At 39.2% G+C, this 17,416-nt stretch overlaps 2 protein-coding genes across 4 annotated transcripts in view; both read left to right on the forward strand.

The window, feature by feature from the left end:
* Positions 1–6,866, forward strand: part of rgs12b (regulator of G protein signaling 12b) — a 58,527-nt gene extending 51,661 nt beyond the window's left edge. Inside the window, exons 10-19 of one of the 3 annotated variants that reach the window (XM_041983194.1) lie at positions 481–663; positions 810–960; positions 1,277–1,371; positions 2,287–2,490; positions 2,675–2,748; positions 2,894–3,020; positions 3,103–3,199; positions 3,306–3,373; positions 4,348–4,396; positions 4,727–6,866. In XM_041983194.1, the coding sequence (XP_041839128.1) occupies positions 481–663; positions 810–960; positions 1,277–1,371; positions 2,287–2,490; positions 2,675–2,748; positions 2,894–3,020; positions 3,103–3,199; positions 3,306–3,373; positions 4,348–4,396; positions 4,727–5,334 (1,656 nt within the window). In that variant the 3' untranslated portion in view covers positions 5,335–6,866. Of the gene's footprint in view, positions 1–480; positions 664–809; positions 961–1,276; positions 1,372–2,286; positions 2,491–2,674; positions 2,749–2,893; positions 3,021–3,102; positions 3,200–3,305; positions 3,374–4,224; positions 4,397–4,726 lie in introns of all 3 variants that reach the window. The other 2 variants (XM_041983193.1, XM_041983195.1) reach the window with 2 other exon arrangements.
* A 6,620-nt stretch (positions 6,867–13,486) lies between these two features.
* LOC121638030 (protein Dok-7-like) overlaps positions 13,487–17,416 on the forward strand; it is a 28,763-nt gene continuing 24,833 nt past the window's right edge. Inside the window, exons 1-5 of the mRNA XM_041982450.1 lie at positions 13,487–13,620; positions 13,736–13,781; positions 14,477–14,559; positions 15,161–15,311; positions 17,204–17,404. Of these exons, the coding sequence (XP_041838384.1) occupies positions 13,567–13,620; positions 13,736–13,781; positions 14,477–14,559; positions 15,161–15,311; positions 17,204–17,404 (535 nt within the window). The 5' untranslated portion in view covers positions 13,487–13,566. The remainder of the gene's footprint in view (positions 13,621–13,735; positions 13,782–14,476; positions 14,560–15,160; positions 15,312–17,203; positions 17,405–17,416) is intronic.

The following is a 17,416-nucleotide window of genomic DNA, read 5'->3' on the forward strand; positions in this document are numbered from 1 at the left end:
CAAAATCCTGGTAAAGTTAATAATAATAATAATAATAATAATAATAATAATTGTTAATCGTTTTTATTTTAAAGTCATGAATTGCAACTTTTTGGCCTCTGCAGGATTTTTATACTTGTGGAAGGTTTTGATGTAGTTTGCTGAAAACATTTTTCCTTTTAATGGCAATTAATTTTATGTTTCGCTGACTTTTGCTTTGCTGCACCATCACCATCAGGTGAGTGTAAGACTTTTTCCAGTGGGTTTGTTTCCACTTTCAGGGACAGCAGGTGCCAGTTTGAATTGAATCTTTCTGTAATATGCATCAGTAAAACCAATAAATTATCTCTTTTCTCTGCATTTCCCTTTTTTATTTGCTTTCCCATCTTTTTAAGTTCTCTAATCTTTACTTGTGCAGACTTATTTTAATATATACTAATTTCTATTTTAGTTTGCTTTTCACGTTTTTTCTAATCTTTTTCTTTCTCCTCATCTCTTCAGATCTTCAACCTGATGAAGTTTGACAGCTACACTCGATTCCTCAAGTCTTTGCTCTACCAGGAGTGTATGTTGGCAGAGGTGGAGGGCAGGCCATTACCTGACCCTTATCACATCCCCAGCAGCCCCACCTCCAAACACAGCACCACCGGCTCTGACCGCTCCAACCTCTCCACACCCAAGAAGGTAATTCCTGAGATAAACAGTCTGGGTTTTATGTATGCTGTCATGGGTTTGAATATTTTGCAAGGGTTTTGTTTACATCTGTAAGCTTATGTTCACATCTTCACATCTTTATTTATTAATCATTTATTTATTAATGTTACTTGCAGGAGGACAAAAAGAGCAAATCGGGTCGATCTTTAAATGAGGACAGTCGCGATGACTCAGGAGACCGGAGGAAAGGCATGTTCTTTTCATGGTCTCGCAACAGGAGTTTCGGCAAAGGCCCCAAGAAACGAGAGCTGGCCGACTTCAGCTACAGTCAGTAGTCGTTTTTTTTTGTTTTGTTTTGGTTTTCTTAAATTTATTTGTTTGTTTGTTTTTCCATTTTATTAATTCCTTTTTAAGAGATCTTCTGAAATATACAGAAAATCACAAAGTTATTGCAGATTTTAGTCCATAAACTGATATCATTTCTAAGATGAAGTACTCAGGATTTGTTCTAACATTTATTGGATTTTTGTTTTTAGAAAGGGGCATTATGTGATTTTTTTATCCTTGATGTAGTTTAAAATGATACTTCTCATCCATCCTTTTTTGTTTTTTAATTTTTTTTATTAAATTCATGTTCTCTTAGATTTCTCTGGCAGCAATGGTCGTCGTGAGTCCCAGGGTTCGCTGTCTTCAGGAGCCAGTCTTGAACTGGGGACGTCAGGGTTGGGAAGGAATGAGGTGAGTCTGGAAGGAAGTGTCATAACATCAGTTTGAATATAACTCTTGATTCATGCACATTCATTTCAGCATGGAGCAGCTTTAACATTATTCTCTTCCTCTTTTCTTCTTTCTTTTCCTTAAAGCATAAAACACAAGTGCTTCCTAATTCATTTTTACCATGTCGATTAACATGATCGCAAAGGCAACAATTTACCATGCAAGATGAAATTTAAAGGTCTTCAGTGCTTTAAATGTCATGTTTCTTTCTGCTTTAGAGGCTAAATATTCAGGTTTCAGTGAACAAAAACAATGTCCAAACATCGATCTATTTAAAAGAAGTAAAAGCAGATGATTTTACAAGGTACTGGAAAGATGGCACTTAACACATACTACCTGGGATATACTTGACATATATTATATTGCACATGTATGTTCATATTAATATATATAATAGGAGTATTATGTATACTGGCATTATTTTCTTTAATGTGTCTAATTTTATTAGCAAAAATATATACAGATGTATCAACTGATATATATGTAAATAGTTATTGGTTGTATATTTGTAGTACAACTAATATTTTGTAATATTTGTTTTTCTAATTCCAAATGTATCTGCATTTACATATGATCTCATATGCAAATTTGAATAGGATATCAATAGCATTTTAAATATTTATAAAGCTTTTATTTTCATATAACTGTGATAGACTGGCGATGTGTCCAGGGTGTACTTGCCTCTTGCCTGCTATCTGCAAGGATAGGCTCCAGAAAATGAAAATGAATGGATATATGTTTTTATAAATGAATAAATAAAAAGGGGAATGAACCCCTGTCAGTTTTTTTAACAAGATCAAGTAAAAGTATAAGACCAGGAGGTAATTTTTCTGACCATATGGAATGTCTCGGCCCCTATATATTTTTTTCTTCTAGGGTGATACTTGTCGTAGTGCAGTGTCAGAGAGAGGAGGAGGCAGCGCCCCCTTGAGGCAGTGTAACATAAGCCTGCCGGATGGCTCGTGTTGCTCTGTGCCGCTGAGAGCCGGAGTGTCCATCAGAGACCTGCTGCAGGGTCTCTGCGAGAAGCTCTGCATCAACCTGGCAGCTATAGACCTCTTTTTAGTCGGAGGGGAGAAGGTACAACAGCGTGTTGGCCCTAAGGAGGATTTTGTATTTATGTTTCAAAGTTTTTATACAAATAAATATAAGAAGTAAAACAGCAATAAATCATACAAGCAAAGAAATGAATTGTGATTCTGTACCATGAAGTTACCATGTGCTATGGCTGGTTTGAATATTTACTTACTTTTTGCTCTCTCAGCCACTTGTTTTGGACCAGGACTGTATGACTCTATGTTCTCGGGACCTCAGACTAGAAAAACGTACTCTCTTCAGGTAAACTAACATATAATCATAAACATTTCTGTATTCTTGCTGTTATGCAAAATCAAAATTAAAGATTAATATCAGGGTTAAAGTTTGGTCTTTGGGGGCATTGAAGTTGGCTCACGCAGAGTTTTGATTCTTTTCTTCTCTCCAGACTTGACCTGGTCCCTATCAACCGTTCAGTGGGTCTTAAAGCTAAACCCACAAAGCCAGTGACAGAGGTCCTCAGGCCTGTGGTTGCCAAATATGGCCTGCATCTCTCTGATTTGGTGGCATGCATCGTAAGTCTCTCCTCAGATAGACACGCACTGTAGGTAATGACGTTGACCTCCTCTGAAATGTGTGTTTGTATGTGTCCTGTAGAGTGGGGAGTCAGAGCCTTTAGATCTAGGGCTTCCTATTTCCAACCTGGACGGGTTGCGAGTGGTATTAGATATAGCAGAAAGTACTCCTGGAAAAGGTAAGAAACACATATAATCACCCAAGTGAGCTGTTGTCTCTTACTGACTGAATGCTCTTGTTTTTCTGGTCTGTCTTTACACTGATTCCTCTCCATACTTCTCCAGACAAACAGAAAGTAGCCCCCTCTAAGCCTCATCTTCCGGCCTCTACAAGCAGAAACCAGTCAACAACAGTAAGATTTCTTTCAGCCCTTCATTCCAGTTTTCCCTCTAACTCTGGAATGTTTTATAACCCAAAAAATTCTCCACTGACTGGTTCATGATGTCACGCTACTAAGTGTCTCTTGCTGTCTCCAATCACCCATGTCTGTTTGCTGTTTGTAACTTAAACATGTGCACAAGTGTATTTATTTGTATGCTGTGGGGCCGAAAGCCATGTCACACTGTTACGATTCCTAATGTTCCATTATTGTGGCCTGCCTCTGGCTGAATGCATCATCAACTTTTCTCTCTGGTTTGCTGGTTTCTTTCCTTTCTTAACAACCCACACTTGTCAGATGGAAATCCCAACCTCATTTGGGCTTTGCTGGGTGTTAGAAACCTCTGAAAGGGATGTAGCTTTAGTTTGCTATCCGGGTTTTCTTCCAGCTGGTCGAGGTTTAACCTAGAAGTGATCAATTTCTTCCAGAATCTGTTTGTGAAACAGTTTTTTCCTACCTCCCACACAGTAGTGTAGCTTTTAGTAGCAACTACTTTGTTCCTCTTGTCTTTCGGTGTGTGTGAGCCTACATGTTGATGATGCTTAGCTCACAAAATGGACATTGTGGCTGTCTGAACAGAACATCCCACCTGTCTTTGAACAAAATACATCAGTTTTTTAATTGGTTATTGGTTATCAAACAGAAGTCCTAATCACCAAAACGTGTGTCATCCACTCCCCATCAAATTGTTCTTCAATTTGTCACCCTTTTCACCATTAGCAGCACTGGTTCCCATTTGTTGTTATTACTTTTCCCCCCATACTTGCATCACTATGATCCATCTGGGCTCTAATGCCCCACTCCGCTCTCCTTGTGGCTCCCAGGGGGAGGACAGGCCATCAAGGAAAGCTGGTTCAGCCCACCCTCGTGGGGAAAACGGCAAGAGTGGGCCCAGCCCTGACACAAGCACCCAGCTCTTACCCAACCACTCTGTCTCTCTCCATAAGGCTCCGGAGAAAAGAAAGCAGAAAAAGATTAATATAGACGAAGCTGAAGGTAAAGACTGAACAACCTCCCTCTCTCTTTTGTTTCTGTAGCTGCGTTGCTGTGATCACTAACTTCTTCAAATGCTTTCAAAGCTAGCTAGCTACATGTAGCACAGTCACCCCTGCTTATACTGAATGTAGCTTTGACTTGTCTAATTGATTAATACACATTTCTGCATGTTTTCTACAAACTGTGCAATCAAAATGTTTGAACATTTTTTTAAAGAAGTTATTCTGGTGGGTTTCATTCCTGTGTGTGTGTGTGTGTGCATGCACACATGTATGTATTTGTTTATACATTTGTGTATGTGTGTGTACGTGGTGCTGTGTGTGCCCGCAGAGTTCTTCGACCTCATATCCAAAGCTCAGAGCAACCGAGCAGACGACCAGCGAGGCCTGCTAAACAAAAGCGACCTGCAGCTTCCAGACTTTCTGCGCCTGTCACCAGTGGCAACTAACCAGACTGCACCTCCTCCATATGACTCAGAGCCTACTTGCTCCACCCCTAACTCCCATAACCCGAACAACGGCAGCTTCCCTAGCAGCGGTCGCCGGGGCAACAAGGCAAACAGCAACAACCGGGGAAGTTTAGGCAGCACACACTTGCTCAGTGCGAGCCATCAGTCCCAGAGCTTGGACTCTGCACTCGGCACAGAGAGTGGAGCAGGCAGGAAAGCCAAACCGCCTCCACCATTTCCTGGCACCATCTCCCCCATCCATCCAGCCCATTCCCCCCGGCATAATCTCCTCCAGGACTCTGGTAGGGGCGAATCAGTCCAAATGCTGGAGGAGGACACCTTGTCTGATCTGACTCTTGTGGGAGAAGGTGACATTAACAGCCCCAACCTCAACTATGTCACTCCCTCCGCACTACCGTGCAAACCTTACCCCCGACCCCAACAACAAGCACAGGACGGTCGGCCTAGCTCAGGTACTTCCCCCGTGTGAACTCTTCAAACTGTTGAACTTTCACCTCTTCCTTCATCTGACTGCAAGTGGGGGCTGGAGACCTACTAAAGTCTGTTTGAATTTCTGCTTTGGCCTCTCTTCATCTGAGGCAGAGTGGAAGAAAAAAGCATCTTGATCTTCTCCATTCTTTCCACTGAACTGTGTGATAAAACATCTTTGATTTTACTGATATCTGATAATGGCTAATTCCAGATATGTGTAAAAATATACACGACAAATGTAAAGATTTGAGCTAAAAACATAACAACTAGTAGTAATTAAAGTTTTATAGATAAAACAATTAAATATGATAATACAGTGATGTGTGCACTATCTTTCGGCCAGCCATCTACTGTTGGAATAAATTCAGTCATACACACACAGAGAGGAAAGATGGATGCATTAGTCTTGGAGAGAACTGCCTGTGGAGTTTCCCTGTGTGGTGTGAATCTGTGTGAACATTGGAGTGGACTTGCTGTGGATTTTTTCTGTTTTTGGGGAGTGAATTGGTGAAAACTGGTGCCAAATTCCCTCTTCGAGCCCCCTCCATTGTATAGAATCTAACAATGCACTTTAGTCAATTGCAAACATGACACATTTTTCCCTTCTTTAACTTTTCAGAAATATGTTTTTTTTTTTCTATCACATAAAACAGAGCACCTGTGGATTCAGAAAACAGTCAAATCTGCCAACAGTCATCAGCTGTTACCCACCAAGAAGAGTATAGAAACAAAAAATGCCAGTTTTAACCAGATCTTGTGGTATTTTTAAGTCATTCCATACTGAGCGCTCTGTATGACAGACCCAACCTCATAAGTACAAACAGGCTACAGCACCTCAGCGTAGCCTTTCTCTCAGCTTTTCTTTCTTATTTCAAGCCCACTGCATTTCTGTTGTTTCCATTATTCTGTTACCTCAAGCATTTCACTCATAAAAACCGGCTATAGTGAGTTCTCATGCATGCAATCTTGTACTCTGACCAAATTTTGCAGAAACGTCTGTGCAGACTATAAATGGGCAGTTTTCATCAACATTTCAGTTTCAGTGGAGAATGCTTTGAGCTGTCTTTGCTGCAGGGTTTTATCTGGAGAAATTGAACCAGAGGTTTTACTTCATGCTGTACTATATTATCAAGACATTAATTTATCCACCATTGTTTTCATTTTTACTAATAGATAAAAGTATTATTTTGTATATAGTCTATTATCTTAAACAAACATATTGCTGTATGTTGAATTGCATTGCAGATACGCTGTTTCTCAAATTGTGTCTCAATTGGAACAAATTCTGCTCTGTTCTGCTGAGTTGACTTTACTGTCTGTAAATAGGCCAAATAAATGTTGTAGAGGTTGAACTCTCTCTGTAGCCTCATGTGAGCAGCCTGCTTTCTTTTATTAGACTTTCAATAATATCAGATTTGTTCAGATCTGCCCTCAACACATCTGCCGGGGGAGGCGAATTAGGAGCAGCGTTCACATGTACTTATACAGCAGAGCTGGGATGAGAAAGTATTTATAGGTACTTTCAAGTCCTGATTTTTAATGTTCAACAGAAAATCGTCATGGATCAATCTGGAATACTGTATCAACCTAGATCTGTGTCTATTATTAAGTTAATAATAATAATAATAATCTATATAAAACACATATATATAGCATCAACATATATAATTTTAATCATGCCAGTATTCAGATGGTTAGATGGGTCTTTTGGGAATTCCATTAAAATACTGAGTTTGCAGTAGTGCTGTAAGAAGATTAATAACAACAAAAATACATTCACACATTTAAGTAACTTTTAGAAAATTAGTTTAAATTGGCTTCCTCACCTGCAGTGTTGTGATGCTGCTTTCTTATAATCACTTGAGTGGTACTGAATTAATTATTACAGTAGTATTAAATAAATTATCTTTAATGTCCAATTTCCTTTGATTTTTAGGGGTGATACTCTGTGGAGCTGGAGTGATATTTCTACAGAGAATACTTTAGTCTTGAGTGAAGGATTTTGAGTACTTTCTATGCTCTATGAGAGATTTTCTAACATGACAAATATCAACTTTATTTCAGCTTGTTATTCTTGGTGAATAGCTGTTGAAGTGATTTTTCAGTTCCAGCTTCATCTCCTCTTTTCATCACACTTAATATTCCCCTCCTCTCTCTATTTCCTCTTCTCCTTTGTGTGTGTATTTGTGTGTGTGTCTTTCTGCAGGACAGGGCTTTTGTTTTTGGGCTACAAAGGCTTTTTGAGGGGACTGGGCTATTAGTTATGCATGGCTTCCCCTCTGCTCAGTGTCTTGTTAGGCATGCTTTGTCATGCCCAGCTCTTTGGTAGCCCACAAACAAAACTGGTGTCTTTTTCTTCCCTACTGTCTCACACACACACTCACACACACACACAGGGTTACCCATTCCTGCATCACACATACATGCTTGCAGGCTCATAGAAATGTAGACGGCCCATATCTGTGTGTATAATTTGCATCACATGATGATCTTCTTCTGTTATGATTTTCTTTGGAATAATACCTCATTTCTTGGTTTTGTCTGTTTCCTTGGGAACAAACATGTGACAACAGCAGCAACTGATTTTATTTAACCAGTTACATATAATTAAGAGAAAGATTTCTACATAGAGTCAGAGACTTTTGTCTATGGCAGTTTGTCCTTGTCAGGAAAATCTAATTCCTTTTCTGACTGCGATGTGGAAGGGATTTTCTGATCATATGTGTACCTGTAAAATGAAGTGGGCTCAAAAGGAGTCAAGGGCCACTCTCATGCAGCCTTTAGATGCTTCCTGCTTCAACACATCTGATTAAAATGAATGGATCATTAACAGGGTTGTGCAGAACCTGACAAGCTGTACCCTCTGAATCAGGTGTGTTGCAGCAGATAAACATCTACACCATCGATCATCAACTCCAGACATCTTGGACCACCATCCTGCAGATTTTAATAATTTCCAGCACCCCGCTGACTCCAATTAAAAAGCTTTTGCAGAACTTAAACTGTTGGAGAACCATTTCATTTCAGTTAAGTGTGTTACAGCAGGGAAACATCTAAACCCTAGAGGACGCTGGCCCAGGAGGTCCAGAGTTGGTGATCCCTGATCTAAAATCTTTCAGATAGCATCCCTTGAGGACTGGATGTGGATGTTCCTATCTTATTGTTACTGTAATATAATAGAAAAATCTTCACAGAGGCAGATATCTGTATCTGACCTATGTGCACATCCATGTTAGCTGTATGTTTTAGTTTTTTTGCTCTGGCTGTGCCCACTTTCATTTACCAGCAAAACTAATTTCATCCAAGTGCATCAGCACAGTTTAGCTTCTCACCTGAAATGACTTATAGACTGAGTTTTAGATTAAGAAAGAAAATAAGCATAATAAACATTTTTATCATGTTGGAACGTGCTATATTTAGCCAAGGGTCAGTGTTATCTATTGAAAGTGCTGTTATTACCGCACTGAGAAATAATTATTTTTACTTGCCTCACTGCACGTGACAGTTTTTTTTTTTTTTTTAAACATCTACCTTCATTAAAAACCCTCCATGCTCACGCATTTGTTTTTAATTAATATGGCTAATTAGGCCACTGCTAAGGTGTAATTGCATGTAATCTTTAAATTACATATATGAGTGTACTGGTAAGGGTTTCATTTAATTCTAACAAAGTATGAATAGGTTGTCAGTCAAAGTTATGGTGCCAGGTCCAGCAGCGGAAGCCACATCACAGATTGAGTCCATTAACACAAATGTGAATTCAGTTGATTCTTTTGCACTGCAGCCTCTGAAGAGAAATATTTGACCCATTTTGCAAAAAAAATCTGACATGAAATTTCTGCTTCTCAGACCAACAAATCAGGAGAAAATTAACTTTGTTCTAAGTCTCTTTCTCAGGATCATATTCTCGCAAGATCTGGCAACAAGAAGCTAAACTGTGCTGAGTAAAGGTGGATGTTAATATAAGCTCCAAATATTAGACATTGCAGTAGATTAGCAAACACCAAAGAAAGAACAGCTTCAGTCTGTGACATTTGTAAACACTAAACTATCCAAACAAAGCAGACTTGCTTTTTAGTTGATGGAGCTTAAAAAGGTCACAGGCAATGTCCACACAGAAGAGTTTGAGTGTTTCCACTAAAGATGGCTGGAAAGTCACTAACTGAAGGCAGGTTTGCAAAAAACCTGGCAAGAAAATGGGGTGACACTTGAAAGAGGGACTGGTGAAACTGGTTCGGTTAATTAGTGGCTGATTGCTGTGAACAGAGAAGAAACGTAAGGAACATGACCAAATAAGGTATGGACATGGAAACCAAGACAACGGGTCACAATAAAAATAAATTAAAAAAGCATACACAAACACACAGAGTAACATTAACTACATTAACATACTGTATAATATATGTTTAAATAAAGAATTTGAAAATAAAGCAAACATTTTCAAATTTTAGACAACCTTTAAACCTGAGCAGCATCTCTGAATACCGTGTTAATGAAGCAGTGTTACGATTTAGTGTTTTCTTGCCAGTTGAACTATCTGTGACAACATCTATAGGCAGTAGATGGCAAACACCTTTTATCATGACAAAGTGTAGACAAAAACTCATGAATGTTAACAGCAGAGCACAAGAGGTTTATTTTGTGCTTGGGCAAGGGCATATAGTTTATTTTTCTTTATGTGTATCTTACAAGAAAAGAAAGTGCAGTTTAATAGAAGAGAAATGCATGAAACATCCAGTTTAAAGTCAGTTTACATGAGGTCTACATTAGCTGACACAAACAAATGATGGAATAGCTGCCTCCCCCTTTAGACCAGTAGATGGCAGCAGTCTGTATGGAGATGGGAACACTGTCTCCTTTCAGTCACAGAAACACACTGAGAAGCATCTAACCTCATTCCCATGATGTCATAGCTAACACCAGCATGGGAATATCTGTCTCATCCAATTAGTTTCCTGATGCCTTCCAGCTCTCCCATTTGTATGTGTGTGTGTTTGTGCATGCATGCGTGTGTACTGTAACCACAGTCTTTGAACAGTTGGCTAAAGGCTGGTCATGGCCATCAGGTTGGAATTTAACTAGGTTTGTCACAATGTTAATAACTGACTTAATTTCTCACGCTCATTTTCACCTACACATTAACATATGGGGAGATGAAGATATCCAGCTTTGGTTTACAGCAGGGGTGTCCAGCTCCGGTCCTCGAGGGCCACAATCCTACAGGTTTTCGATGTGTCCCTGCTCCAAAACCACCTGACTCAAATTACTGAGTCATTGTGCAAAACCTAATAGGCTGTTGGATCTCTTTAATTTGAGTCAGGTGTGTTGAAGCAGGAAACACTGAAAACCTGCAGGACAGCGGCCCTCGAGGACCGACTTTGGACACCCCGGTTTACAGCATGTGTGTGTGTTTGGAATTTTGTTTCAAAATGAAAAACTTTGTTGCTTTTCTTTTCTCTGATGATGTTCCCTGCATGTGGAGTGTTTGCAGTGCCAACGGGTGCTTTAGCGTTTCTATTGTCTCCCTTTTGGCATCTCTTCACTTAAAAGCATCCTCCTCTTCCTCAGGTAAAGACAGAGGTGGGTGGAGAGGGAGGGAAAAAGGTGGAGGTGGTTTAAAAATGCCAAACAGACGGACAGCATCTTCCAACTCCATTCTTCCCTCTGCTCCTCCACCCCCACCGCGCCCCCCTCTTCGCTCTCGTCGCAAATCTAAATCACCTTCATCGCACTCCAACCACATAACCCCGAAGCGAGCCTTGGATTTGGATCAAATCGGAGGCAGCTTAGACCCAGAGGACACCAGGCAAACCCGCAGAGGGTCCCGAGATCTACGGAGCTCCCAGTTTTCAGAGCTGGATAGAAAGTGGGAGGGTGTTGCCTTGGAGCTGCAGAGTCGTGGCAGTAGGATGAGGTCAGCAGTGTATCAGACTTCAGATCTGCCCACTATGGTCAAAGCCAAGAGACAGTTGGAGCAGAATGGCAACAAAGGCCAGATAGATCGGAGTAAACTGAAAGCGACTTTTGTTTAAGGACTCCGATGTTTTGCCTGACTCAGACTGTCTGTGACTCTGACTACACTCATAGTTTCTGTTGCAACTGAAATATTGTCTCGTTTTAAAGTGAGGTCAAAGATCTCAGTGTCAACAACTACGCAGTTGCTTCGTAGACTCCACACTGAGAGCTGCTATTAGGAGATGGTATTACATGCTTACCCTCGGCATGCACTGTACAGAGGTGGAAATAAGTTCAAGCACTTAGTACAGTTTTGATGCAGTCTCTTCATACTATTACTCAGTATCTCCATTAAAGTGATATGCTAAGCATAGCACAATCTTATTAAATGCGCATTGTTTTCAAGTTAAAAGGAAAATACAGAGGTTAGATTTGTTCCATATCATAGAATGTATAAAGTTAATATACCAATTCAAACAAAGATAACGCCATTCAGTTTATGTCAACCCCTCCTCTGAAGTCAATAAATTATTTTGAAGATGTCATCAGTTAAATTCACTCCTTTTGATCAGGGTGCTGGTGGTCCTGAAGAAAATAACTTCTATGTTAGGAAATTACTAGGCACACATAAGACAGGACATTTTTGTTTTTAAAAGTAGTTTCCGTAAAGATGGAATAATTTTAAAAAATGCGTGCGTCCACACGAAACCACTGAAAACGCTGTAGTACCTATGCCAGGCCTGTGAGCGGCGCTCTAATGCTGCCGCAGAAATACACCAAAAATGAAGAAGATATGGAGCGTGTTCGGCAACATTGTGCCCTTGAGGTTGTGCATATGGGATAACCAATACATCCATGGGGATAACGGGGAGGTGGGGTAATGGAGTTATAGGTTCAGGAAAAAAGCATTTGGATAGTAAACATGGAAATTAAATGGTGTCATTTTCAGATTAATTCACTTACAGAATTAGCCTTTTTAGGCTCCCAAAACACCAGTTCCATGTGAAAAAAACATCCTAATGATAAAAAAACTTTAGCAGTTACACTTAAACATGCCTCCATGTGGATATCGGGGCTTGTGTCTGTCATTTTGTCAGAGCTACAGTACAGCCAAAGGACTCCAGATTTTTACCAAGTTTAACTGTATGTTAGCTTATCAAGTTTAACATTCTCTAGAGTGTTGGAAGTAAAATCAGACTAAATCCTCTTTAACATATTATGTCAGCCCACATTCTTTATCTCACAAAGTAGTCTAAATATAATGCTCTTTATCTGTTTTTTTATTTATTATAATATAAAACCAGAGATGGGTAGTATGACTATTACAATTTCTAATACTAGATAGCAAGACAGTAGCTTAAAAAGCTAGCTTTAATTGTTAGCATTTTTCTTATTTTCCAAATATTGCTGTCACTATTGGATTTCCTCTTGGTCACATATAAAACTTCCCTTATATGTTTGTATGTACGTATGTATGTATGTTTCTGTTTATATATACTGAAGGGGAATCCCAGAAAACATTTTTAACCCATCAGTGACATCATGGTAGCTGTGTCCTGCTCTTTGTCTATTCTTCCTACAGATTAATACGTCTATGTTACAGTTCCTATTATATATTAAGTACACTATTGTCTCAAAATACAAAAGAGGAAAGCACGGGGGAAAAAAAAAACCTAAGCTTAGATGAGAAAACTTCATTCAAGTCGTAATTCAAGCTTCAGTGTTAAACTCCACATAGGTCTTCCTGCTGTGGGACCAAATCAAATCAAATAATCCAGCTGGGCTATTGTTTTCTCCTTTTACCTGCTCATTTAATAATGAAGTAAAAAAAAATATGAATGTTTATATAATTAAATACTTTCTTGTATAATAAATCTTGTATAATTACAAAATTATTGTTTAATTTTAAGTAAAGTTAGTTCATTGTACATCTCTTAATTGTTCCAGCGTTAATCTTTGACAACTGGAGGTGATACTCCACAGACAGATTAGCATTAAGGCAACATAAATTCCTGTCTGACACCCAGCTGACAGAAAGTTGTGAAGTTATTAGCTTTTAATTCAATTAGCTATATTATAAGCAATAAGCACTTGTCTAAGCGAGATGTCAACTGAACTAACTTGGCAGTGGGCCGATGTCTCTCCCCCTTCATGGGTCTGACTGAGGGAAAGTGTCTGGTGGTGGGACCTGAGCTGTAAAGGCTATTTTGAAAATTAACCCCCCCGCCTCCACACACACACATGCACACACAGCTGCTCGGAACCATGACAGAAGATGACGGATACAGTTGTCGCAGAGGGACAAGTCAAGTTTAGAGATGGAAAAAAGGTTAATTTCACAGGTTTCCTTCTCATTTTACTCTTTGAAATATGCTTCAATTCTTACAGGAAAACCAGAGGAATATATCTTGTGATTTATTGTGTCTTTAACAACTTCTTCGCAGTGGAAGACTCGGTGGGTTGCTCTTCAGAAGCCCTCTCCTGTTGCAGGTACGCGTTAACAGCTTCTATTTCTACAACAGCCTGTTCTTATTTTTCCCAGGAAAACATTTCACACCGACATGCTTATTCATCTGGCACTAATCTCCTCAAATTTTCTGCTGTTTAACTAATCACAACTTGCCAATTGATCTCTTGGCTGTGTGCCACAAAGTGCAACATATCCGCATCAACACATGTGGCTGTTGTGCAACGTGTCAGATGAATTGATCAAGTGATTGTGAACTGAAAATCAATTTTAAATGGTGCAAACAAAACACAGTGGAAGAGTCAGAATATTAGATTTGGATGGTGTTTCAGTGCCTGTTAAATTTAAGGTTAAGGGCTTGAAATCCTTTCAGCCAAAACCATAATCTATGACATCACCAAAGTCTGATGGTGTGAAGCCTTCAAGTCTTTCAGCATACCAAGAAATGTGGCCCACAAGACCACTGTCATGTCCTTGAAGGAACTGGGTATGGCACAATGTGACTGTATTTGTGGCTTGCCTTTAATTTTCAGCTGTGCCAGTGGATCACTTCATTGTTTTAGTGTTTGTTATGACAGCTGTGCCATAGTAGACAGACGGGCATAAAGCAGAGCTAACCAAAAGCAACCCTTTAATTAATCAACATTCTGATATTATGCAGAAAATTCATATACAAGTCTATTAGTCTGTAACGTTTGTCTGTCTTTGTTTGCCTTAGATTGCTTGACGTTACTTGTGTATAAAGAGAAGAAGAAAGGAAAAAGCAGCGGCCACAAGGAAAGGCTCAATGTGACACTGGAGGTATGTTCAGCAGCATCTAGTTGCAGATTTCTAACAAATGTCCTGCAGTTTTTCTTCATGTATTTTTTTACTTGTTTTCCATGTGTTTTAGTGAAGTAATGTGAATGGTTGCATGAGGACAAGCTAAGTCATGAATTAAGCTAAGAATGAATTGCACAGATGTATGGGCTAAGACTAAAAGCGCCAGTTTCAGAAATTTGTATTTGAGCTGAAAAGACACAACAAATACAGCATCAACACTTACTTTTAAAACCCAGGAAGACCTCGCTGTTCAGACTCTGGAATGACTTGCCCCTGTCTCTCTATGTGGTCAACTCCATGGACTCTTTTAAAAAAGCAGTTTAAAACGATTTTATTTAAGAAAGCTTTGTGTTCATGGTTATTATTTATTTTATGAAATTATTATGTTGTTTTATTGCACCCATTTTATGAGTGAAAAGTACTTTATAAATAAACTTTACTTACTTCCTGCTTTTACTCTGTATACGCTACAGGAATTAGATATTAATTTGTATTGCATTACCATTACAAAAGGAAGACAATATAAAAGTTTGTTGTTAATCTAATCTGTGGTTTAAATATAATTACATCCTTCCTTCAGGGTATTTGTGGTGTGGAGCCAGGGCCTGGGTATGATGGCGTATCATACACTCTTTCCATTCTCTGCTTGGCACACTCATTAGTCCTGGGCTTCAACAGCCGGGATGCTCTGCTGGCCTGGGATGCCCGCATCCGCTACAGTCTGGGGGAAGGTCAGTGGTTCGGCCTTGTGTGCATGTCACAGTAGTGTGTAATTGGTTTAGTACATGAAGAAGCAGAGTTGGGATGTGACACAAACACACAGGAAGGCCAAACAAAGCTGTAAATGTGTGTGTATATATATATATTTTTTTTTTCTTTTCTTTTTTTTTTTTTTTTGGAAGAACCTACTGAATGGGAACACTTTTAATGTTAAAGATGTACTTCTCAAAGAGAGATGTCCACAGCAAGATTTTTCTTTTGTCCCCAGTAGAGATCATAGTATAAATCTAAACCCCCAAAAAGTGTAAAATGTAAATAAAACAGAATGTCAAAGGTCAACGGTCAAGCACCTGGGACCTTCAGTTCCCAGTTAGAAGAAGAGGTGATGCCACACAGAGGTTTTTGCTTGTAAACAACCAAAGAAACTGTGATGATTTATTCTACATCCATGTCAACACAGAGACAAATTTAGGTGTATCTCCTTAAGTATTTTTATAGTTTGGACATTTCTTCTGAAACTAGATCCACTGGAACTGGCATTTTGGGAACCTACATTTTCTAAACTGGGCCCCAAAGAGACTAAATCTGAAATGGTTTGCTGTTTATGATGTAAATGCTTCTTTCCTGAACTGATGACCACTGCCCCATTTCTCATTTTAACCAGCATTATGCAAACACCACTAGTTTTGAGGTTGTGAACATTCTTCTTCTCTGTTTTTGGTGTATGTCTGTGGCAGCGTTACAGCACCACCTACAGGCCTGGCTTATGTACTACAGCAGTTTCAGCGGTTCGGTTATTTTATTTTAATTATTTTATCTTTAAGGAGAGGAGCGAGATGATGGATGGGCTTAAATGTAAAGAGAAGTATTCTGAAAAGGATACGGAAATTTATGGGGAGCCAGTGAAGCTGTTGTTAGACTTCTTTAAGTATACCTCAATTATGTATCATGAATTTCACGGAATTCTAATTTTACATCCTGCAATTTGAATTTAAGCTGCAATTCTGCTTCCTGTTGGAACTGGAATTTAGGTGAAATTCTTAATTCAGTTCTGAATTTAGTACAAGCCTGGTGGATGATCTAAGCTTGTCTAGTCTTGAAATGATTGAAGAAATTAATATTTTCTCTAATGTTTCTCATTCTGGTCTGTGCATTTAACATCTACCATTATCTCTTCTTGTAATTTTCTTTTTTTTTTGCCAATGATTTTGAGCATTTTGTTGAGTTTGAAGCGCTAATGGCAAAATGATCTAATCCTTTAAAATATCCCTGGTGCTAGGTGGTGATCCGGATTGCCCCCATCACTTGTTCCTTACTCCATTTCTGACATTTCCTAAATATTTAATCAAAATCCATCCATAACTTTGAGTTATTTTGCTAACAGACAGACAGTAAAACCAACACCACCAAAAACATAACCCCAGTTTACTTTGAATCTTCCTGCTCCATGAAAGCAGGCAGAGATGATTCATTGAGGTGTGTCTGTTCTTTGCACAAACATTTTTTTATGAAAATTATTTTAATACACACTGTATTCTAAGATTATTTGTTTTGATCCCATTCATGTTTATGTAGAATTTTTATGAATTTATCCTAAAACTTGTTTAGGGGGAAAAAAAAAGAACTGGTGAAGCTCAAAAAAATCTCATCTGCACAAACTGAAGGGTGAGAAATTAAGGCCAGAAAATCAGCTTAATCATTATTAACACAGCCATCACTACCCCTGTGTTTTATGTTTGTGTGCGCGATACACTCTGTTGATCCGTTTTTATAGTCTGCCTTGTCATGTTGCTGATTAATGACCCTTTGATTCTTTCTAGGTTATTATAACTTAATGAGTGTGTGGAACACATGCTTTTTCTTTTCTTACTTTTTCTTTCTCATCTGTCTCATTATCTTATAGTTCACAGATTCAGTGTCGACGTGGAACCAGGCACGAAACTGGAAGGTGGCCCCGCCTCCCTCCACCTGTGTAACAACCTGCTGGCCCTCAGCAGGGGCCTCCTTCCGGTTGTCTTTGGCCACTGGAAGTTGTCGGCCTTGCGTCGTTATGGTGCCGTCCCAAACGGATTTGTGTTCGAGGGAGGGAGTCGCTGTGGATTCTGTGAGTTACTCA

The sequence above is a fragment of the Melanotaenia boesemani genome, chromosome 4, assembly GCF_017639745.1.
Source record: "Melanotaenia boesemani isolate fMelBoe1 chromosome 4, fMelBoe1.pri, whole genome shotgun sequence".
In the NCBI taxonomy this organism is placed as follows: Eukaryota; Metazoa; Chordata; class Actinopteri; order Atheriniformes; family Melanotaeniidae; genus Melanotaenia; species Melanotaenia boesemani.